This window comes from Cyrtonyx montezumae, unplaced genomic scaffold (genome assembly GCF_038088225.1).
Source record: "Cyrtonyx montezumae isolate F1298 unplaced genomic scaffold, pur_monq_1.0 scaffold_0, whole genome shotgun sequence".
Lineage (NCBI taxonomy): Eukaryota > Metazoa > Chordata > Aves > Galliformes > Odontophoridae > Cyrtonyx > Cyrtonyx montezumae.
The window spans coordinates 20591218-20614934 of record NW_027071824.1 but is presented as its reverse complement, the minus strand read 5'-3'; the positions used below and the strand labels follow the sequence as shown (position 1 = coordinate 20614934).

Sequence of the window (23717 nt, the reverse complement as noted above, 5' to 3'; positions counted from 1 at the left end):
TTTATAGCAAGATAGAATAAGCATACAAAATTTGGTTTCACTATTCTTATATGAAAAGAGGCATACAGAAGGACTGTAATTGGCTCAGATGATACTGATGCAGCAAAAAGTGTCTGTATTGTCTGATACTTGAGATATGACTTGTTAGGAACAGCATTTTAATGAACTTATCAGAGACAGAAGCTTCCTCCTACCTGCTCACCTAATGCTGTTGCTCTTTCTGTTCAACCAGTGTAATGCTACCAGTTCCTCATTACCCTCCCTGCCTGAACTCCTATTGCCATCTAACATGAGGATGTGCTACCATTTCTCCCATAACACTTTTTATTTCAGCTGGTTCCATCATCTTTACCTTTAGGATGTATTTTTATGTTGCGAATTATATTTAACTCCAACACTGCTTTCTCTTTTCATAAGCAAGCCTTACAAAAATCTCTGTGTTGGGCAGTTGCTTACAAATTTGAACCTTTTATTTTGTTTATAGAGAGGATAAGGTAAATGATGGATTGCAATAATAAAGTATACCAGCGTATTGCTGTATATGAACTGGTCCCTTGTGGTATAATATACCTTTTCTCAGCCTTATATCAACAAAGTGTTCAACAAGGCATTCATTTAGAAAAAGGAAAAAATATCACCTAGTCTGAAAGTTAAAGCCTAGAATTAGTACAGTGTGGGGGTCAGTGAAGCATACAGATGTTTCTTTGTCCAAACAGTGTGCCAAGGAGAAAAAGGCCAGAAACAAACCACCTGGAATGTGGAAACGTTGGGACCATAAACGATAAACCTCATTTTCACGTCTACAAAGAGTGTGCTGAGATTCTCAGAAAGTAACAAAAGCTGAATAGGCTCTTCTGGCTTATACACACAGTGGGACACAACAGAGTTCTCATGCTTTTCCAGTTGCATATAACTATAGGTATTGTGTCAAGATACATGACAGTAATTCTAGAGAATAATTCAGGCAGATCTTGGCCTTTCCCAGCCCACCTTTCCACATCAAGAGAAGTGTTGTCAAGTGGAATTGAAGTAAATCATGGGTTCTATTGTAACTCTCTAGAGATTATCAGCGCAGTTAATTCATGTGTCATGGATGTTATTGAAGTTAATATCACATCACATATCAAAATTTATTTATAATATTGGTTTAGAATTCAGATAGTTAGAAATCTATGCGTATTAATAAAAAAAAAAAAACACAACAATTTTCATCATTCAGCCAAAAAAATAATGGTGGATTTTCTGTCATAAAACTGACAGAATATTACAATTGCTGTAAATAACAGACTGCTAAAATCTTTTGGTCTCTCCAGTGTACAAACCAACCAAATATGGATTAACTATTTTCCCCTGATGTGGTTTGCATTAATCCAGTGTCCCTTAAGGCCTTCTCCTCTTATCAATTAGAACATTTTGGTTTCCTCTCTGCATATGCTGTGATTTCTCAGAAATCACTTCTCGGCTTTATGGAATTCGAAATAGTATTTTAGAATCTGTTACCTGAATGATGCTTGGGAACATCTGTGCAGGGATTTCATTGAGATGTTAGAGTTGGATGCCTGTCCCTAGTGACGTAAGTTGGACTGGGAGAATTTGGAAGTAACAAGATGTTCAAATTGCTCCTTAGTCTTGAAAGTCTGCAGATTGGTGTTACTGTGCCACATTCTTAGTCCCTCATGTGCTTCACTTTGTACAGGAATGATGTGAGGGGAGCAGGGGCTCTAGGTGGATCCTGACCTTCCTCTTGTATTACCACATGGTTTGTTCTCAGTTGCAAGAGCTGTACAGATGCAGGGCTGTTCTGGTGCTCTTTCAGTTCTCCTTCCAGCAGCCTTTGCTTTTACCTGAGAGTTTTTGGAGTGGCACATACTTTTTCAGCATTTCCTTTGCTTGTGGCATGCCTTTAACACAGTGATCACATCTGGGGCTGGTCACTGGGAACAGATTTCTCATAAATGCTGCTGTACCTTGGGAGCCCCATACTTTGTGGCTATTATGTGAAGATTTGATTCAGCAGCTCAGTGACTTTGTCAGGCTGCTGCGGTGAAATAGAGAAACTGAACTACTTTCTGAGTTTGACAGGCAGACAGACTGGTAAGCAGCCATCTGAAGTGAAAGGCTTCATCTTCTCATTTTAACAAAAACGCTGGAAAGACCGTATTAAAAGTGACAGTAGTAGAAGTCAGGCTCTCTGGTACTCTGTGCCGTCATTCTTCCCCAGATATCATTATGATCTTCAACAAGTATCCACTTCCCTTTCTGGTAATGTCACCTTTGCTCTTTTCTGCCCCTTTTGGTTATCAAATTTCTAGCAAAATTGTTAGTGATTGGCAGGAAGGAGAGGGAGAGACTGAACAGAAGAAGCAGTAGTAAGTGACTTTCGTAGAATATAGGCAGGTTGGTGGCTGAGTAGCTTCACTGGAATTGTCTTGTAACAAAGCAGGGAACTGCCTATCAACTTAGATGCCTGAAAAGCCTCTGTTCCAGCTGAGATTGGAGTTAGCTAATGAGTTCTCAGGAACATCTAGAGATGTCTCCTAAGTACTTGGTGCTTGAATTTGTTAGGATTTTCAATGTGTAGGATTAGCTGAACACTTCTAATGTCGGTGTTCTTCCCAGAAATCCATGTTTACAGTTCCAGAGACTTTGGAGGAATCTACATTTAGTCAGGTAGCACCTAAATGTGGTTGCGCTGCCAGAGATGTGCCAAACCATTTTAACACTGCTTAATATCTAAGTAAGCTTGTCAAATCTCATAGAGTGTGTGGGACTAAGTGCAGCTGAACCTCTTCTCAAGCTCCCCTACAGCCAGGACTTTATCTCCTGGTTCTGAAGCCTAGTAAAGCCTTCCAGCTTTCTGTCCTGCTAACTGGAGTGCTAACTAGCTGTGCCCAGTGTGCTGGGACAAGAAGTGAGAGACGTGGCTGGGCAGTACACATTTTCATGGACCTACTCTGGCATGAGTAGATGTTCACCATGCTGTCCTGTGTACATAGTGTACTGGTATGTGACTTGAGATGTGGAATTACGTGCACAGAGACAGAAGAAATTGCTTAATCTAACCAGGCATCTGTTTTTTGACTCCCTCAACAGGCATTTTATATTCTCAAGGATATACCTATGTAGGTTTTCTCCTGACTCTTTCAGCATTTATTTATGTAGTCTTTCACTGCATAAACCAGTCTTCCATAGAATTTGTGAATTTGGTTCTGACACAGAGCAGTGATGACTTGAGCAGCCCAGACTCAGAGGAAGGAGGGAATAGAGAAGAGAGAAAATTACATATGTCTATATGGACATTTAAGAAGCCCTAATTAGGTGAAAGGGCAATATTTAATTGATGCAAAGTAATTTTATAGTGTAAATGATCATCTCAAGTGAACTCATGCTAGAAAGTAAACTCCCATTTCTTTTCCCCATTTTTTGTACAGTTGGAACCATCGGAGAAGGCTGTAAATAAAAGTGTTGAAGATTCACAACTTGATGGAGGGAAGAGTGATTTTGTCATTTTTATCATTTATCGTGTGTAGACATGTACGTTCACAGACAGAAGCCAACCCACTGTAATAGTGTGTAAGAAATTATTCTGATCCTGTGAGTCGATGTAATTAGATTAGCCTTTGGCCTAGCAAACACTTCATAAAGTTCTATAACATGAAAGAACAGGTATAATAAAAAGAGGAATTTCTGATGGACTGAAATTGGGAAAAAAAAAACAGAAAAACAACCAACAAAAAAAACCTTTAAAATTCCATGGCAATAAGTTCACTCAATAAATATATTTTCCAGCTGGTCACAATAAGAATAGTAAACAAGGAGCATTCAACCAGTGGTGAGTCTCCATGTTTTTAGAGCAGTATTTCTCTACAGCTCTCAGATGAGACAGATTTCCGTTCCATTATACGTTGGAAAACTGACATTTAATAGCAGTTATTGTTGTAATTTTTATCTTTGCCATCAGTGTGCTCAGTGCTGATTCAATGATCCTGTTTTCTAAATCTGCCTGAGTAAACAGATTACATGTAGGACCAGGATATGGACAACGTCCAAACAGAGGAAGAGTATGAACTCTGGCATAACATATGGGTGAGAGTAGAAGCTCTAGCAGAGCATGCTGAAGGTCTACTTCTGCACCCATATCTCTGAGGGCAATGAGAATTGGCTTCAGTGGCAGCCTAATTTGTTCTCTGAAGGCATTTGGGAAATCCTCCTTTATATCTGATGGTTGTTCCCTGTGGTATTAGTGGAATATATGTTGTCTGTCAGTGCAAAAGACAGCCTTATGTGGAATTTTTTTTTAGTGCAAATTACTATTACAACCCTGTTTTTTTTTTTTGTTTTTGTTTTTGCTGTGGGGCTAAAATGAAGCACAGCCTTGTTGATACAGCATGAATACAGCATGAATTTGTTATGAAAGCAGAAAAATGGCATAGTAAGTTAATGTCATAGTCTATCTCTAGACATCTGGGTTCACTCCTGCGCTCAGACCTTGTGTAAAAATGAGGTTGTACTCCTAGCAGATGTTTTAGCACACTTCGTTCGCAGTGCTTCTGCATGTTTTGGCAGGTTTCCATCTCTGGCCAGGAGAGGCTGAAGACTGGAATAGCTGTAGAGCTTTTTCAGGTGAGAAATGAAGAGTGCTGATAGAGAAATTCAAGAAAATTGTTCAGACTGTCTCTGGAAAATGGATAGATATTTCACCTATTACATGCAGCATTTCTGGTAGTTGTGTGGACATGTCAACTATGCCATTTGGTCCAGACAGCTACAGTCTTTATCTTTATGTCTTTGTTGTGAATGATACTGTAAAGAAGGTTTGGCACATTTATGAACTATCTATCACTTACACTCTTGGTAATTTAAGAGCAAATTAGAAATTTCAGACTATGTATGTCTTTTAAAAATTTCCTTCTGCAGAATTCAGCAGGAGGGAGTAGTATTAGGCTTGGTGACTGCTGAATGCTCAAGGTAAAGAGCTCATCTTTCTTACTCAAAAGTACTTGCAAAGTAATTAAGAGTGTACACCTAATGAGTCACAGTAATAAGGCCTGAACAATTTTTTTGTATATGACTATATAATGGAGTAGTTAATTTAATGAGAATCTTAAACTAAGTTGCAGACTGCAGCAGCATAGGCAAGGGGTAAGAGAAGGAAGGATTCTTTCCTAATACTTGTTGGACAGTTAGGAGATATGATGTGGCAGCATGCTTGATGGTTTCTAGCATCCTCTTGGAGCCATAACTGCACAGCAAATTCTATTAACTTCACACCTTCGTCTAGATACTAGAAAATTCTCATAAATCCAGTTACAGTGTTTACCTTGATAGCCTTATGCAGCAGGGAGTACTACGCACTGAAGGCAAATACTAGGTATTATCACTGTTAGAGTTGCCCTGCTTAAGAATTCAAAGTGATTTTTTTATTTAACTGTTTATCATGGGATGTTAGAAAAAGACATTTTCATCTCTTCATCACTTGTAAACCTTTCCCTTATTGTAGTCCTTAGTAATGCAACAGCAAAATTCCCAATGTATGGAGACTAGCTGAGCCTAGGAATAGGGTTTATTTCCCATTTTGGGGATTCATACTTGTCATACTGATGCAGAAGATGTTCCAAGTGTTCAGCCATGCATAGGCTTTCATCTTTCCTTTCTTATAGGTCATCAGCAGGCTTAATGCAACTGGCTGCATTCAAGCCTTGGGCAGTGATGATCTTTAGCTAGTTCTTCCTCTTCTTTTGTGAAGAAAAAGGTAGTGGATGAGATGGAGGAGACTCATAGGGCTAAGTCCAGCCTTCAATCCCCATCTCCAGATATTCTTCTCTTTCTAAAGAGTTTGATTGGTCTTGTATGATTTTCTTCCACTGAGAGGAACCCATTTTTGAGGGGGTATTCTGACCATGATATTCCTTTTGTATTTTTATTCATTATGTTCAGTGGAATCTCTTCTTTCCAGTCTGAAAAGATCCTGATAGTCTTCAAGAGTCACACTGATGAGATCATATGATTATCTTGTCTGTGGTTAAAATCAGTGTGGCTAAGATTTCATCTTATGTATTTTGGCTTGTCTGTGCCAAGTAACTAGCATTCTTCAAGATTTTAAATATCTTCCATTCATCTTCTTTATAAAAGTTCTGTATGCTCCTACATTTTTATCCTCATCGTATAATCACAGAATGGCTTGGGTTGGAAGGGACCTCAAGGACCATTCGGTTCTAACCCCCCTGCTGCAGCCAGGATTGCCAGCTGCTAGATCAAGTACTAAATAAGACTGCTCAGTGCCCTGTCCAGATGGACCTTAAACACCTTCAGGGATGGAGCAACTACAGCCTCTCTGAGCAACCTATTCCAGCACCTCACTACTCTCTCAGTAAAGAACTTCCATCAACATCTAATTTAACTCTCTTTTCCTTTAGTTGAAATCCATTTCACTTCACACTATCTACCCATGCCAAAAGTTGATTTCCTTCACGTTTATAAACTCCCTTTAAATACTGGAAGGCCACAATGAGGTCTCCCCACAGCTTTTTCTTTTCCAGGCTAAACAACCCCAGTTCATTCTTGTGCAAAGGCTATATAATACTGATTTCAATATGTTTTTCTAGATTTACACATGAAAAAAGGTACCTGTTTTCAGACCCTCTGGAAAATGTACATTTGGGTTATATGTCATGTATGGCAGTTCCTATTTGAAGTTTTCTGCACAAAAAAGAAAAAAAAAGTTGGCTTTTAGGCTGAATTTTGGGCACAGTATTTACTTAGTTCATGTTGTTTCATCCTAAGATGATAAATTGGTTTTATTAATGGGGAAATGTGTTAGATATATGTAGAGTTTGAGTATTCATCTCTAGAGAGTAACAAAGTGTAAATTAGCTCTACAAAACACATGTACTACTACTTCAGAAAGACATAATTATGTGTGTAGTACTCTCTTTATAGACATCAACTTGCTCAGTCTTATTTTCCTCAATTTTTATTGTTTATTATGAAGTTTAAAAAAACAATATTTTTTTTCTCCTGGGTTTTGCTTTATACTTTTGTTATTTAAGTTTTTCATACATGCCCAGTTAGTAGATCCAGTTCCATTAATTATATTGCTATATTTCTGAATAGCTCTTCAATGTCATGTCATGCTAGTCCTCTGTAACCACCTAATCAGATTGTTTAAAAATTGAGGGAGTTGAAATTTGAACTAATAATTGAGCTAGGAATAGCTGATTTTTTTTTTTAAGAAAAAACTGATTTAGAGTATTCTATAGGTAAAGGATGTTTTTATTTCAAAATTATGCTTTACTTATGAAAATATAGTTTGCATTATGAACTATAATGTATTATTAAAGTCAGTAAGAGGAAAGTAATTTGTTTTATCACATTCATTTTAAATTCATCTAAAATAATTTTAGCATTTCTCAGAAAGTTTCGGTCATGGGGACTTTTATTTCTGTACAAAATAAAATTGTATTTTGGTTAAAGCCTCTGCTCTGAAAACAAACAAACAAGACCAGAAGATCTGAGTTTCAGAAAAAAACGAAACCACATTGCAAAGGTTTGGGAAGATAGGTTTGAGATCCATCCCTTCTACAAAGGGACAGCATTCTGCATTTATTGCCTTTTGTAAATACTTTGCTACAGTGTCAGATAGCAGAGCTGAATGGATTTAATTTCATCTGTACTGAGTATAGGGGCTGTGCACCGTACAATCCAAAATGCATTTTTCACGTTCAGTGTTTCCTACCTGATGAGCAGAGGTTAGTTCCTGCGTACAGAGGTACTTAAAGGTGATTAAAATGTGTAAATAGAAGAAGTTTGTAGACTCCAGTAGTTTTTTGAGACGTATGTTATAATGTTAACATTTTAAATGTAATCTGCTAGGTACTATATCTCTTGTATGAGGGCTACAGAAAATAATGGCATACTGAAACAGCAAATCATAGAATAGTTTGGGTTGGAAGGGACCTTTAAGATCATCTAGTTCCAACCCTCCTGCTATAGGTGGGGAACCTCCCACTAGATCGGGTTGCTCAAATCACTGGAGAACCAAGGTAGTTGATGTTCATAAGGTTGGAAAGGACCTACAAGATCATCTAGTCCAACCATCCTCCAATGTGTAGAACAGATTCCATGCATCAAGTTCAGGTGTATTTTGTTAATGTTAGAAACCTTTCTGCCAGGTGAGCTATCAAGAGTGATACTGTGTTAACCTTATTTGGAATTTGTTATAGACAAATGACTTCTTTCTCATGTTTTAGTCTCTTTAGTCACGTGCAATATTTCAGAATACATTCTAGAATATGCTGTGGTCTATGGATGCTCGTGCAGTAAGAGACATAGTAAATTAGACTTACTGTGTTTATCAGTGAGCTGTACAGAAAAGATTTGAACCAGAGACCAGAACAGTTTGGAAAGAGTTATTACAATCTGTCAAGTCAATAATTCACATTTTAGAAAAGCCCTCAGTATAAATTTACAGTTTGGATTCATTTTACAACCTATCAGGCCATTAATCAGGGCTTTGTGAGGTCCCCTAATGTAGTTTTATATAATCTCTATTTTTATGTTTTGACATGATAGACTATAACAGCTTAATTAAAATAATATTGAGAGGTTTACTGATCCTATACTACCAAGGACATCTAGAGTTAGTCAGTCCACTGAAATTTACCCTGTGTTATACAGTGAATGGATGTCCTCAAGCATTTTGATGGAGAACACATTTCTTGCAACATCCAGGAAAACGGGCAGGAATTAATGACAGAGTAAACTTCCTTTGGTTTGGTGACATTGAGTGCAATATTCTCACCATAAACTGTACTATCACCTAATGAACGTTCACATGCAGTCAAGTAAGACTTAGCATTTAACAGAAATACGGTAAGGGTAGTGATATAGACAAAATTGTGTAAACCATGGCACATTGCCATTTATTAGGGTCTGTGTTACTGCATATCTGAATCAGAAGCAGATATAATTGTACCAAAGGTAGAGATGCACTCTTTTCAAAACAAGCTCTGCACATATCCTTATTTTACCTTGTATAGCAAAAATGCTATGTAAGAATAAAAAGAACAGGGTTATTAAATAAATAAGCACAAGAGATGCATAGCTTGTCTCCCAAGTGAGTGCTGTAATGACTGTCTTTAAAAAAATTGAAGGGCTGATTGTACAGTTGATGCTGGACAGCAATGGATACAGACAAGTGCCTTCAATTAAAAATCCACATTAATTTTTCATTATAACACTTGTCCTTGTGTCTGTGACTATACCTTAGTCTTTCCAGCTGGACAGATATTTGGTCCATTCTGTCTAAATGTGGTATTGCCAATTCCAGGAACTATTTGGAAGGATTTTATTTAGTGAAAGAAATGAGGAAAATGTAAGTAGATCCAAGCTTTGGCTTTGTCTCCGCCAGTGAAAAATCTGAATATTGTTGTGGTTGGCATGACTCTCGTTTGGATCTTGTCCCAAACTTGGCCACATTCTCTTGCTGTGCTTCTCTCGCTTCATGCTGATGTATATGATCAGTCTGTACTCAGGCAGTGTCACTTGCTTCAAGATGTACCTTGTTCTGGCTTTGTGGTGTAAAACCATCCTTCACCAGACAGGCAGGCAGTAGAGCTGTCTCACTGCTTACCACACAGTGCTGACTGAGGATCACATTTAGATTTGGAGTGTGAATATTTCATCAAGATTCATTTTATGCTGCACATTAAAAATTACTGTGTGTCATTTGTTGCAGCATCTTCTCCCTTTTATCTTTCTGATATATTTCACCCTGCTTGTTTGTTCTGTCTATCCTCTAATCTATTGTGGGAAGAGGGTTCTTAAAAGAAAAAAAACAACCTTTTTTTTTTTTTGTTTTCATTAATCTCTCTACTTTGTGCTGAATGACAAAATGTTACAAGGCATCAAAGATCATTTCTTCCTTGATACTAAGCTACAGTAGTGACAAGCATAGAAGATGAATTATCTTAAAATGAAAGACCCTTTTATTGCTCGAGAGAAGGCTAGTTGCTTCCATCATTTGTGAAACCTGTGCACTGACTGTTACTTTCATAGCCATTGTCTGGCATGCAGTGCCACCCATGATAAATAGCAGTGTTACCATAGAAATTTTTATAGCAGGTGAAAAATGACTTTTTAAAGTGATAGATTTAGGAACAAATTCTTCTATGCAGCAGCTGGGGTATCTCCACTGGTATCAATAGAGATGAGATATCTCTGGAGGAATTATTACTGACCAAAGGCACCCAAGGTCTTTGAACTAAATAGAGGGAATTAAGTTCTGAGAATTCTGGGCCTCGTTGTTTCATGGTGACATCACTGTGACAAGACTGGAACTGATAGGAGCATGGAGGAGATTAAGCAGCCAGCTCTGTCTCCAATCTGCAAGAAGGAGGAGGGACTCGTAGGAGTGTTGCCTGTTCAGTTGCACTGAAGTCATCTACTTGTTCTTATCTACCATCAGATCATTCTGTCTGCATCAAGAAAAAAAAAATTATTGGAATAGTTCAGGCTAGCTAAAGGTAAAGGCTTCCTAAGTGACTCCTAAGCGATCACAGGTTTGATCTTTAGGAACTAGGCTCCCATGGGTGATGCAGTCCCCATCCTGGAAATAGCTGGGTTTGGAGGGTCCAGAATGAGATTACAGTCTTAGCTATTCTAATCAATAAGATATCTAGAAAACTGATCACACTAGACTTAGGATTTGACAAGGCAGGATCACTTTGGCACCTAAGAGTACATTCTTTATGCTCTGCAGGACTGGAGCAAACTTCATTGAACATCTGCTTTCATCATCTTGCTCACATTTATCAGTAGTGGCCATGGCCCTTAACTGTTGCTATTGCTGGGTGTGCATTATCAGAAGAGGAAGAGTTGCCATGTGCTTCTCTGTTAGATAATTTATTAGAAAAAATGTAAGCTTTTAATAATAATAAAAACTACTTCTTTGATATGCTTCACCTATATATCAGGAAAAGGAAGTGTTCTTACCATTCTCTTGGTTTGAAACGTTTGTCTAATTGCCTTATTAATCCAAGGTTTTGAAACCCAAATATGAATGCATTTTTGTGTTTGCGTTAAGCAGCTCAGCCTGTCTACAGCTTCAATGAGGGTTGTTTTAAATCTGCACCTGGAAACCAACACAGATTGATCCTTTATAACTAGCAACTTAAGAGACAAAGTAGTATGGCAAAGTTTTGCTTTAAAAAAACTCTGGTGATGACTATAGTGTTCACTCTCACTAAGTCTTTATTTTGTGTTTTGGTTATGGAAGAAGCTAATTATGCTCAATATAAAAAAACATATTTGCCAGTCTCAGCAAAATACTTTTTTACTGTTCTTGTGCAAAGCAGCTGCAGGCTATCAGTCTGGACCCTTGACAAATGGTTTTGACATTTGGTACAGACACCTCTCATGAAAAAGGGTTTTTATTTATTCTCCAATGTTGAATTCTGCATTATTGATCAGCTGCCATTCATTAAAAGCTGCTCCTTGCTAGGAAGAATTACAGTCCTTAACCTGCACATAACTTAATGAATTACTCTATCGGCAAACATCAGCATTAAAACAGTGTTAAAGTTGCATGGTTAAATGTGCAAAAGTCAGAATATAGCATTTAAGGTTGAAAACAATGGAAGTTTTGCCTAAATTAAGATTACAGAATGCCTTCTAAGGGCACATACAAAAACCGCTAACAAGCACTAGATACTTTTAGTAGGGAAGTGGTTATTGTTACCCAGTTCATTCAGAAACACTACCATTATTTAACAAAGCCACTAGCACTGGAAGAGATCATTAGTGGTAAGAGTCACCATAAGTACTTCTCTGGCTTGTTCTTGTTGCCAAAGAAATGCATTCATCAAGTAAGAGAGTCAGTGAAAAAAGTTAGTGGCTCCCTATTACCATGAGGCAAGCTACATTTGTCAAATTAATGCATTTATTTAGTTATTTATTATAATGGAGGCTCCTGTTTAGTTTTCTTTCTTTTTTGTTTGTTTGTGTGGTTTGGTATCCCTTTACTACTGTAATTTAGCCCTGACACCTTGGATGTATAATCAGGTGGACCAGACTCAGTGATAGACATATCAAACCATACTCTGACTGCATACCTGGGTTTCTTCCCTTGGAGATGAGCTGTACCACATCTGTAGTCAGGTGCATACTCAGGAACCAGTACTGTGTAGTACAACACAAAGATCATTTGCACTGACAACATTAGACATAGCTAACATGTCTTGGGATTTTATCAAGAACATCTCTGTACCACCAGAAGCAAAAAAGTGCTTTGTATGCTCTTTTGTTATTAAGAGATCTACTGAACATTTGTACCATGGAAGCTGTGCACCATACCAAAAATGACAGAGTGGAGCTGGAGGAGATAAAGAGCAATAGAAATAATAGCATATGTATAGGAGGACTTTTTCATGAGAGTCTTTGCCTACATCACAGACAGCGGAAGGGAAACATAATGGAGTGCTGTGCAAATCATAGCAATTTAGTCAGCCTAAGACAACTCTCTTTTCTGACTGAAAGTACTGGGCAACATCAAATAAAGTAAGCAGGCAGGTAGTAGACTAAACAAAAGAGAGAGGATGCTGTAGGTAAGGCATATAGGAATCCTTGGCAGAAGATGCTGAATGTGCTAGAAACTTATGTAGGCTCAAAATAACAAGAAATTCAGGGAAGCAGAAGTCACTGAGAGTCACTAAAGGTAAAGATTCCTGCTCACAAAGTTTCCAAGTTGCAAACTGCTGATGGCTGGAAGAGTTTTCTTGGGTAAATCATTTCAAAGTTGCTGTCTTTTTCATCATTTTCCTGATATTTACCATTAGCTGCTCTTCTTACCTTTCCCAATATTTAAAGCCTCAAATGTATGTAGAGATAGGGAAGAAAGAAAACCTATGATTATGAGGGCACCAAGTGATAGAAGGGAGAGTGGGCAGTTAAAAAGTAAAAAAAAAAATGGGACAAAGGGAAACACTAAAAATAGAAGTCTAATGGTTTCCTGTTAGCGCCTGGAGGTGTGAATGCTGCCTAGGGATGCACACTTAGGGCTGTGATAAGATGAGAGACCAGAAATATATCTCACAGTCACTGGAATTCCTCCTTCAGACTTCCTCCTCCATATCCATGGATAGCTTGTCTAAGTACAGATAGAAGGAGGATCATGAAGGATTCTCATGTCTGAGTGAGGCTTCAGCTGGTGAAGGCTTTAAAAAAAAGTAGCAGAGAAAGGGCAGTGAGAGCGTCAGCAAAGAGGTTCTGGAGTAGCTGAGAGAAGCACCTTGATGCCCTGTATGTACCCAATGGAGACTTCTAGGGAGCATTCCTCTCTCCAGACCTAAAAAGAATTATACAGCATCCCAACAGATGACAGTAATGTCCCTAGTGGACTGTAGATTTGTTGCGGAGTACAAGATCTACAAGGTGGATCATCATGCCCTGTGACTTTCCCATGATAGTATGAGTACCCCTAGTGTGTCTTTGTGTGGCACAGGGTGAAGGAAATAGACCAAGTAGAACAGTGAGCCCTGTGAGTATTGGCCAGGCACAGCCAGCAGGGGACCAGTGGGATGTCAGTGCAGCCCTCAGCAGTCGGAGGCTCACAGAATTGTTCCCTTTTGGAGGTGGTATGTTATGGATTTATGTGAACCTTTAGATTCAGTTTGTAGAACCTTGTCTTTTGTTCTCTTGTCCCAAGCACAGTAAATAATCCTTTTCATTTCAGAGGCGTGCAGAATCAAGCCCAGCATAAAAATCTGTTCCACAGATTTCTTTTAATGTTTGACAAATACTTTTAATCATAGGTAATATATAACATTACAAATGGATTGAATTAATTCTAAGTGGTTGGCTATTTAAGCTCTATAGCTATTATGACTCCCTTTACCACTGACAAAATGGAAGCATGCAGGTAGAATTAAACAGGATATAACATAGAAGGAAAGTTATATTTAATGTGATACTTATACCCTGGGAAACATTACAGTCTACAGTTATGGCATAGGAAGAGGAAGAACTGGAGTTCATATAGTCTATTTAGGTAAAACAGGCATTTCCTGGGATCTTGAATGATTCCTTTATTCTTATGCTTTATTTCTTCAGTTGGAAAATAAGTGTAATTGTAAATAGGTTATAATTCTGCCAGAAGCTTTTGCAAAGCCCTGCAGTCTTCAGGTGGAAGGTTTACTTATAAGATAAATAATTTTCATTGCTTGGATTCAGAATCATGATTTTATCATTTCCTCCTTTTTTATTCTGAGTTTCCTTTTTTTCATGCCTGTTCCTAACAAAGGTCAAATTCAGATCTCATATAATTCCAGGTAAGTAAGGACCTACTGTTGAAATTAACAATGTTATACTGTATTAATTATTGCTAAAACATCTAGCTCTTGTCCTTCAAGTTTTGACAGGATGTTTCATGCTATATATGGCACTGCTGGCTGGTTATACTCCCTTTCTGGAGACCAGGTTTTCTGCTCTGAATATTTAAGTGTATATTAGATATCTCACCAAATATGGTGACTGTCCATTTATGTGACTCTTTAGTAATGCCAGCCCCTTGTTTTCCTTAGGTTTCTTTTTCTCCCCATGAATTCCCAAATATTTTTCCTAGTCAGTACCATAAACTGTCCCCTCTATATACTGGCTCACATTAAGAACTACCACTTCCAAGCTCCTCACATCTTTTTCCACATTTATCTGCATTAAACTGCAATTTGTCACCTCCTTCAGCTTGGCTTGAATAATGTAAATCCTTATTTGATTACGTTACTACTCATTATTTATGGTGCTATGCTGTATAACATTATGTGGAGACTGATGAATCTTCTTTTGTATGTAGTCATGGAGATTGTCTTTATAAATAATGAAAAAATCTACAATTGTGGTGATACATCTACTGTATCTATACTGCAATACCTGTATCTACTTTGTCCCTGTAGCACTGAAAAGACGTCTCAAAGGCATGTGTAAGAAAAACTTGATCTTTTATGTGAGTTCTCTCCACAGAAATTCTTGTTTACTGAGACAAAAAACAGAGAGCTTTGTTCATCTGGGAGTTCTTATTCTCCTGAGAAAGTATATAATGTGAAGCCCTCAGTGCCACCCTCTCTCTAATTAGACATCAGATAACCTGCGTGCTTAAAATTGCTGAGCCACATTCTTTCACCTTTTCCATAGCTTCACAGAAAATAGAACTGGATTTCTTAGAAGTAACGTAGCAAATCTAATTATCTATGAGCATGCATGAGGTATGGTACTGTCTATGTTACTATTGTATTCTATCCACACCAGTCCATGTGGCAATGGAGTCAGCACAGTTCTAGTGCGTTGTCAGATTTCTTACAGGAATCTTTGAGTGGATGAAGCAAAAATCCCTTTAGTCTTTCTACACTGCAGCAGGATATGTGCATCGCCTATGAGAAAGAGCCAAGTGACTCACACTGCCTGCTTCCTTGTGTGCTGGGCCGATCATAACCCCATGTAGGTATCAAGAACGATGCAGCCTTGTCATCGATTGTGAGGTGGAGGAAAGAAGTTGCTTTAGGAAAGTTTGCTTCACTGGTGCTGCAAATGTGCTTGCTTGTTTTGTTGATTCGTCATGTAGGATCTGCAGATGCCAAACCAGGAATATGGAATATGAACAGAGCAACATTTGGTGAATCACTTGCTTAGGAAGTCAGTACTGTACCACTGAGTTTCTTGTATTTAACTTAAAAGAAAGTATGGACAAGCTGGGCAGTGTTCTGTGGCTGGGAGTGTAATGTACATTAAAAAGGAGCAGGAAACATTCCTATGTATGAGCACTCAGTCATCTTTGTGTGCTGATAACAAGGTCCCTGGCAGAATGTTGGGATACTAGATTGTTCTCAAGACCATCTTCGTAGACCATTGGATATAGCTATACCATATCAGAGGATGAGAGTTATAGGAAAGGATGCTGACTGTTTTGTGACAGAGAATGTAAAATTCCAAACAATTATCGCCACAATTATCTGTTGGATAGGAATTCTGTACCTGAAGAGGCTTGTGAAATGGTTGTATTAAGTAGAGAAAAAAAAGGAAGAGAGAAGGAGGTGGGAAATTCTACTGTAAAATGTGACAAAAGTGAAGCAAAATATCTGTTTGACTTTGAAAGGCAGAGATCCGATGCCAAGGAAATGGGGAGCACTTGAAATTCACAGCAGCCAGCTGTACTTGCTACTCAACTCAGAATTTATTTTAATTCTTATTAGAGTGAGAGAAGCAGAGCAAATTTTTTGTCAGTAGTACAATAGTAAAGTAGTACAAGTAGCTAAAGGCTTAAGTAAGGCATTTGCTGTCTTTACCAGTATGTTTATGCGCACATATTTGCAGATCCATGGCAGGGAAGACGCTATTTGCCAACTGATCCTGTGTAGCTTATTTGGGAGTGAAGACTCTTCTGTGGTCTTTGTTGTTGTTCCTATGAAAGTACCAGTACCAGTGCTGCTTAAGGATATTCTCCAAAAGAAGGTGAAATTTATCCCCAAACGTCATCTAAGTTAGGCTGTTGTTGGCCCCATCGTAGTTGCAGATACAGTTCTGTGAATGCATGTGGAGAGCACTTGAAGCTGGGAAAACTCCTGCTTGAGACAAAACACAGATTGCCCAACTTGAGCAGGTCTGAGGTGCAGACTTCCCTCAAAGGAATCAGAAACAAGGTAAACAAGAAGCACACCGTGTCTGTGGCATGTGGAGAAATTCAGGGAAAGGTTGCTTCCATGATAGGAAGCAACGTCTTATGTCTTCTTTTTAAGAACTGAAAAAAATTGCAATGCCTTATGGTAATCTGGTAATCTAGCAAATGCTGAAGTAGCAGTGCGATAGCTGAATGACATAGGTGCTGGTTTCAGGCAATGTAGGTGTGCATCACTACATCAAATTATACAGGGTCAGAACTACTGCTGACATAAACAAGACGGAGGTCATTGAGCCATGCCCTGTAACCTGAAAATATTTCACACCAGATTTCACTGAGTTTATTAGTAAAGATACATCATACAATTAATAAGGTTGAGTTCTTAAGATGAGAACAATCTTATTTGTGTTTGTGGTTACAACACACTTAAACTACTTTCTGTTATTGCTGTAAGTGCAAATTAGTTTTACTACTGTGCAGGATGGGGTTAATGAGCTAGTAAAGGAAATGTTTAATTGCTAGTTTCAGCAATCATGAGAAGGAAACAGAGGTACAATTGTTTAAAAGAAAAAAAAAAAAGAAAAAAGAAAAAAAAGTCCTGTGAGATGTAATGATTTTTTTTTCAGTTGTTTCCACTGCTTTTCCAAAGCAATATTTTGTTGCTTGCAGTTAATAGGCCTTTCCATACCAAATGTAGCACTGAGAATGAGGCTTGTGCATGCATTCCTGACCAATTTGCATCAACATAATTTACCCTAGGTTTTCTTTTTCCAGATGTGTCCAGGGGACTTCCATTAAAACAGTGTCCACTCATAACAATCTGTATTAGTCTCATTCTTTGCTCAGTTTGTTTACCTTAATGGTCCGCATTTCATTTTAGCACAATCAGTTAATTGTCTCATGATCTGTAAGACACGCCCTTTAAAATACTTAACAGACTGTTTCTGTATTCTCTGGACACCGTAGACAGATTTCTGGCTTTACATCCATCACACTAAAGATCTGTGTGCTTAAGCATTTGGGATGCCATAGATTTTCTTGTGCTGCGGCGTTTTGTGGCTGCTAAGACAAAAATGTATGCCTGCCACTATTATTTACAACTGTAACAGTGAGAAATTACAAAACCCACTCTTCATTAACCTCCAATAAGGCTGTTTTTGCAGCCAGTGATTGCCATTACATTGATGGAGTGCTAATACAGCTCAATAGCCCCGGTTGGCCTGTATCACCCGTGACTGCATCACAGCTCCTGCCTCCCACCACTACCCAGCACATGTCCAGCAGAAGCTGCTCAAATGATTGATGAGAAAAACAGCTCATAAAGGCGAGCACTGTGCCCAAAGCAACAGCTGTCTAGCCCTATCCCTGTAGTAATTAGATAAATGAACCCCAAATGAAATCTTACAGGCAAGGGTAGAAGGAAGTGATAATATCCCCATTGCTTCTGTTGCCTCATTCCTGCCTCTGTAGTTATCTGTCTTTGGTACAGATTTGACACAGTTTACCTCTCCCGTCTTCCACACTCACTTCACTGCCGGTCCTTCAGACAGACCCCTGCAGGCACAGGAGACACGGGAGTGTCAGTGGCTGAGTCTGGGCTCTGTTTTCTTTCTTTCTTTTTCCTAATGGCACCACTTGTTCAAATTTGCGGAGCCTGCTGAACCTTTGTCCTTCTCCTCTGAGAAGGAACATAACAAAAGGTACGTGGTAGGTCACAAACTGTGCTTACCAGGAAAAAAAAATTGCAATTAGCAGACACAGTCCTCAAGAAATAGTTGATGTGTTCATAGGGATGTGCTAGATATAAAAGGAGGAAGCAAACATGGTTAAAGCATCAGAAATTGCAATAGAAGCAATTAAAAGCTCTGCATTTATTTTTATGGTACAGAAGCACTGTGGTGTTACGTTAGTGCTCCCTTGATGCTACTGAGGGATAACCAGGAAAGAACAGTAATTATGTAATGCCAATAGTTACCATATAAAAAAAAGTGTGTATATGACATTATATATAGCGAGAGATTCAGAAAATATCTGTGCATTTTTGAAAAACAGTATATGTAATTTAAATGAGCACATACTAAAAATACATATTTTTTTTGTAAATATGAGTAAACTCGGCTTTATGTATCAAGAATAATACTCTGGAAGTAAATGACTGCAGATTTCAAGAACCGAACAGTTCAAGAACCTGGTAGTCTAGACAAGTAAATGTGGGTCCTGCTGGACTGAACAGCTGTCAAATCAGACCCTGTGAATTCACAGGAGAAAATACAGTTAGAAATGTTTTCAGAACGATCAGAATTAAGAAGTGAACTTATGTCCTGGAAGAGGCACAATAATGATGCAGAACAAGTGACCTTCTCTTCTATTCTCTCCCCACTTTAATCTAGGTTAATTCTAGCTGAGTTCAGCCAGATTTACAAGAGAGTAAGTTTAGATCAAAATTAGACCCAGGTTGTTTGTTTTACCAGCAGCCCATGTCTTGAGAGAGTGCTTTCATCTTTTCCTGCAGCAACAGTCAGAGGTGCGTCTGAGGCTGGGTGCTGCCAAGGCCTGATCACTGGGATTCAAGTAAGAATTTCTGGCAGACAGAGTGGTCCCATTAATCACAAGTGGTATCTCTTAAACCCTGCAATTACAAGAGATTAGTGGAGAATTGTAGCATTGGGCTAAAACAGTAATGACATATAGGAAGTGAAGCAGAAAACACGTGTTCTTCTTAAGAAGTTCAATTTATGGTTTATTTAAATATAAATTGCAAGCATAAAGTATTAGAGTTCTTAAACTTCACTGTTCAGTTAGCTTCAAATTAACTATACTGTACTTCTACCTTCCCCAGAGCAGCACTGTGATCTTCAGCCTGCCTGTTCCTTTAATTGAAGTCAAAAAGTCCATTAGGTTTCTGTGTTATCCCCATACCTGTCTGAATTACATTCTCCCATGCTTGTACTGCCTTCTCTATGGCAGGGATCGCAGGGACTGACATGGATTCTGAACCCCCCCACCTTACTACCCACAGTCATAAATTGCATGAAAGACTATGAAAGACCAGGAGGCTATCTTTTCCTGTTGTTCCTAATACTTTTGCTTAGTTGATTTACTTTCATCCTAAACGTTATTGGGAAATGTTTGCCTGAATCCTTGGGTGTAGGTAATGTGTATAGTAGCATTTAGTAATGAAGTGTCTAACGGCAGCTGCATATTCTTCGAGGCCTGGGTACACACCTCTTTGTACCAGCTGCAAAGAAATAGCTTCAGTTATCGTGATACCTACAGATAAGTCATTGTAATATTCCTCTTCTGTAACACACAGGAAAAATTAGATCTGAAAGCAAAAATCCCCAATGCACCGGAAATTCATCTTGAAGATTCGTGCCAACAGTGTATTTTTCTTCAGAATGGCTGTATTCACCAGAGTTGAAGAGCCGACTGGTCAGTTTATGCTGTTAGGCATCTCCTGGGGCTTCTGAGATGAGTTCCTTTTTTTATAGCGGTTCATTCAGTTTATCTGATGCTAGTAAATTTTTAGGATTTCAGTTAAATTGGTCTTTTACTCCAGGGAAAGACAAATGTGATGCCTGAGCTTCTATCACTATAACTGCTGGAAGTTAGGAGGATTTGCAGTATTACTTCAGTTGTATGTGACAGGTATTACTCTGATTTTCTGTGAAGAGGCTTAATCAGGACCCAAGCTGGTGATGCTATTTTGGTACAAGACTGGTAGCTGAAGTTGAAATGAAATGCCCATGCAATCGGGGCTAGAAAGGACACTTGGAGTATATGAAGGGTTGTTAAATTTTGCCCACCGTTCATTCTGTGAAGCCCGAAGAAGCTTACCCTCAGTATGTTCAGTTATCTCTCTTTTGCACACAGTGCAAGCAGAACAAAATTTTATTTAAAGTGGAGAATGACAATTATTTTGGGTTTCCGCAGATCAGTCTAGTACTCTTAATGAGCGACATCTGTTTAAAAATATAGTATACAGTAGAAAAACTCAACTCATCAAAAATTGAAAACATGAGGACTGATACTGCTGACCTCACAAGGGGAATGGAGGGGCAGTGCTGAGCTCTACTCTCTGGTGACAGTAGAATGGTATGAAGCTGTGTCAGGGGAGGGTTTAGCTGGGGGTTAGGAACTAAGGTTCTTCTTCTCCAGAGGGCGATTGGGCACTGGAACAGGCTGCCCAGGGCAGTGTCACAGCACTGAGATGCTGGAGTTCAAGTGGTGTTTGGACAGTGCTCTCAGAAATAGTGTTTGAGTTTTGGATGATACTGTGTGAAGCTGAGAGATGTACTTGCTGATCTCCATGGATCTCTGCCATCAGATATTCTATGATTCTATGGTTTATTTTCTTCATTCTCTTAGAATTCAGCATTGTCCTGCCTCGCATCTGTCCTTACTTGATTAGTGGCTCCCTTCTGAGCTGGAATAAACATACAAACCAGACCATTTGGACTGTCTAGGGGGTGCTAGTAGCCTTTGTCCTCCATAGAAATTAGATCTGTTTACATTGTGTTTATACGGTTCTCTGGAAGTTCAATACTAGGAAATGCTTTTATCATTTAGGAGTTGGCTTTCCTAAACAGCTGAATGGGGCAGTTGAGAACTCATTCACACCCAAGGAATATTCTTCTTCCCTCTCAACTAATCCTGAAGTCAGATGCACAGATTCTTGACCTTTTCACTATATAATGGCATCTTGTTTTCTTGGTTTAAAATTAGATTCAAATTATCACTTTGACTCAAGGACGTATAAAGATGATATTACAAAAGTACTGAACAAGCTAGATTATTTTCTAGTCTTGTTCCATTGTCTTTAGAAGACTTGTGTGAAAAATAAATGCATTCAGATTTGACCTCTCCATGTGGATGCTTTCTTTAAATGTGGAATGAATTCATGCAGGAGTTAATTGAAGTCTACATACAGAGAATACCAGTTTCAATGAGGCCTACAGGAACTGAAGCTTTTTGTCTAGCTTTCAGAGCTATAGCCTCCTCCCAGTGTGCTTCTGCCATCTTAGCAGTGGCTTTCTACAAACTCTCTGCTAAAGTGTCTCTTTGTGGTCACTTGTATGCTAGCTATTTGTTGGTGTGATACAACTGACAGTTGAAAACATTTAGATAAAAGTTCTGTCTGGCTGTTGAGGACGTTAGTCTGCTATAGGACAAAATAAATGCAGCTGTGAATAGAAGGCAAGGGCTGGCAGAGGTGATGTTTGTGATGTAAAGTTCAGGAACCGATCTGTCTGCAGGTAGTGAATTTATTTGGAGAACTAAAGCCAGACTGATAATCATCCATATTATTTACATCTAGATTACTTACTAACTGGGCTAAGAATGCATTATAATCTCATTGAATCCATGAAGAAATATTTTTGTCTTAGAGACATCTTATTATGTAGTCATTTAACAATTTGTGAGCTAACATGTTTTAACAAATCTTTTATTGCTTATTACATTCCACTCCCTTGACAGTGATTTCAAAATCTGGCCATTAAAACAGGACTCTTTTCTCAACTCTTTGATGATGATACTTAAAACTAAGCAGTTGATCTTTTTGCATTTGGGTAGAATTTGAAAGGTGTAAATTACAAATCTGGCTTTTATGTGTTTGTTTTATTGATCAAACTGCTCCATAGAAACCATAGCAATTCCAATAGCTTAGCAGTCTAGAGTACCTTCCAGCCCTTCTTAATTGGCCCACTAGGGTACAGTTACTTTTCAATTTATATTGAGAGTACAACAAGGTGATGTAATACCTCTTGGTTATACTTGATTAATATGGGCACTAAAATAACATGAAGTACCTTATAATTCTATATGCACAAGTTGCTTTTGGTGTGAACAGAGACAAGTTCTGGCTTTATGCAATAGGCATTTTATACCAAATTCGGTCTGTAATCATTCTTGTGTCTTCACTGACTTTAATGGGACTACAGCAAAGCTAGTAAGATTTGAGTGTTATGGGTAAGTTCGTTCAACACATCAGAGTCTAGTTCATCAAATGAGGTCATCCTCTTGTGTTTGTTGACAGGTCAAAGTCATGGTACGCATTTCTTCTACGCTTGCCAGAGACACATCTGAGTCCAGCTCTTTCTTAAAAGTTGACCCTCGTAAGAAGCAAATCACGCTCTATGACCCAGTGACCTGTGGAGGTCAGAATGCTTTCCAGAAACGGGGCAACCAGGTTCCACCCAAGATGTTTGCATTCGATGCAGTTTTCCCTCAAGATGCATCACAGGTAGGTAAAATATGATCCGAATAGTTATCTGAATAACGTGCACCAGAGCCAAGATGATTTCAGCTGCAACAGCTGTATTTTCATTGGAATTAACTGGAGTTGAATTTTGTCCGTTAATATCATTAATAATGAAATAAATTTATTAAAGTGTATCTAAACAATTGTTTGCTTTATCCCTTACTGTGAACAATTGCTCCTACAATCATATGTGCAATAAATGTGCTAATTGTTGCCTGGAATGCAAATCCTGAATATCAATAACTTGTTTATTTTGAACTGATTATTTGGTATATACATCTGATCAGAACTGCAGTTCTTTAGTGCAATGATCTATTCATTATGAAGCCAAGGCTTATTTATACACTGTGTTATTGAACAGTTTACAGTAGGAGGATGGGGATTTTATTCCATAAATCTCTAATCATGAGTATATATCCAGATTTCTCATTTTTTATTACACTTTGGTTTAGTGAACTGTGTTAACTAAATGCTATGAGAAAGATAGGAGAAGAATAAAGTAACATTTCAGAGTATAATTAGAAAACAATACTGTAATTTTGCTTCTATACCCATTAACTGAACAGAACTAGGGCACAGGGCCAGAGCAGTAGTTGCATCCCTGCCCAATTTCTGCTCCAGGCAGCTAGCACTGTCCCAGTACTTAAAGCAAGGAAGACTCATAGAAATGCAGAGAAAAATGAAGAAGTGTTACCTAGCTAATACCAGAGCTGTTTTTTTCTCTTACATTCCTTATCCACCTGCTGGTGAAAATTAATTCAGCCCATAACTGGGAAAGAAACAGGGCCTATT

General features: G+C 38.4%; 1 protein-coding gene across 1 annotated transcript in view; it reads left to right on the top strand.

The window, feature by feature from the left end:
- Window positions 1-23717, top strand: part of KIF26B (kinesin family member 26B) — a 185754-nt gene that overhangs the window by 108713 nt on the left and 53324 nt on the right. Inside the window, exon 5 of the mRNA XM_065735770.1 lies at window positions 22701-22907. Within this exon, the coding sequence (XP_065591842.1) occupies window positions 22701-22907 (207 nt within the window). The remainder of the gene's footprint in view (window positions 1-22700; window positions 22908-23717) is intronic.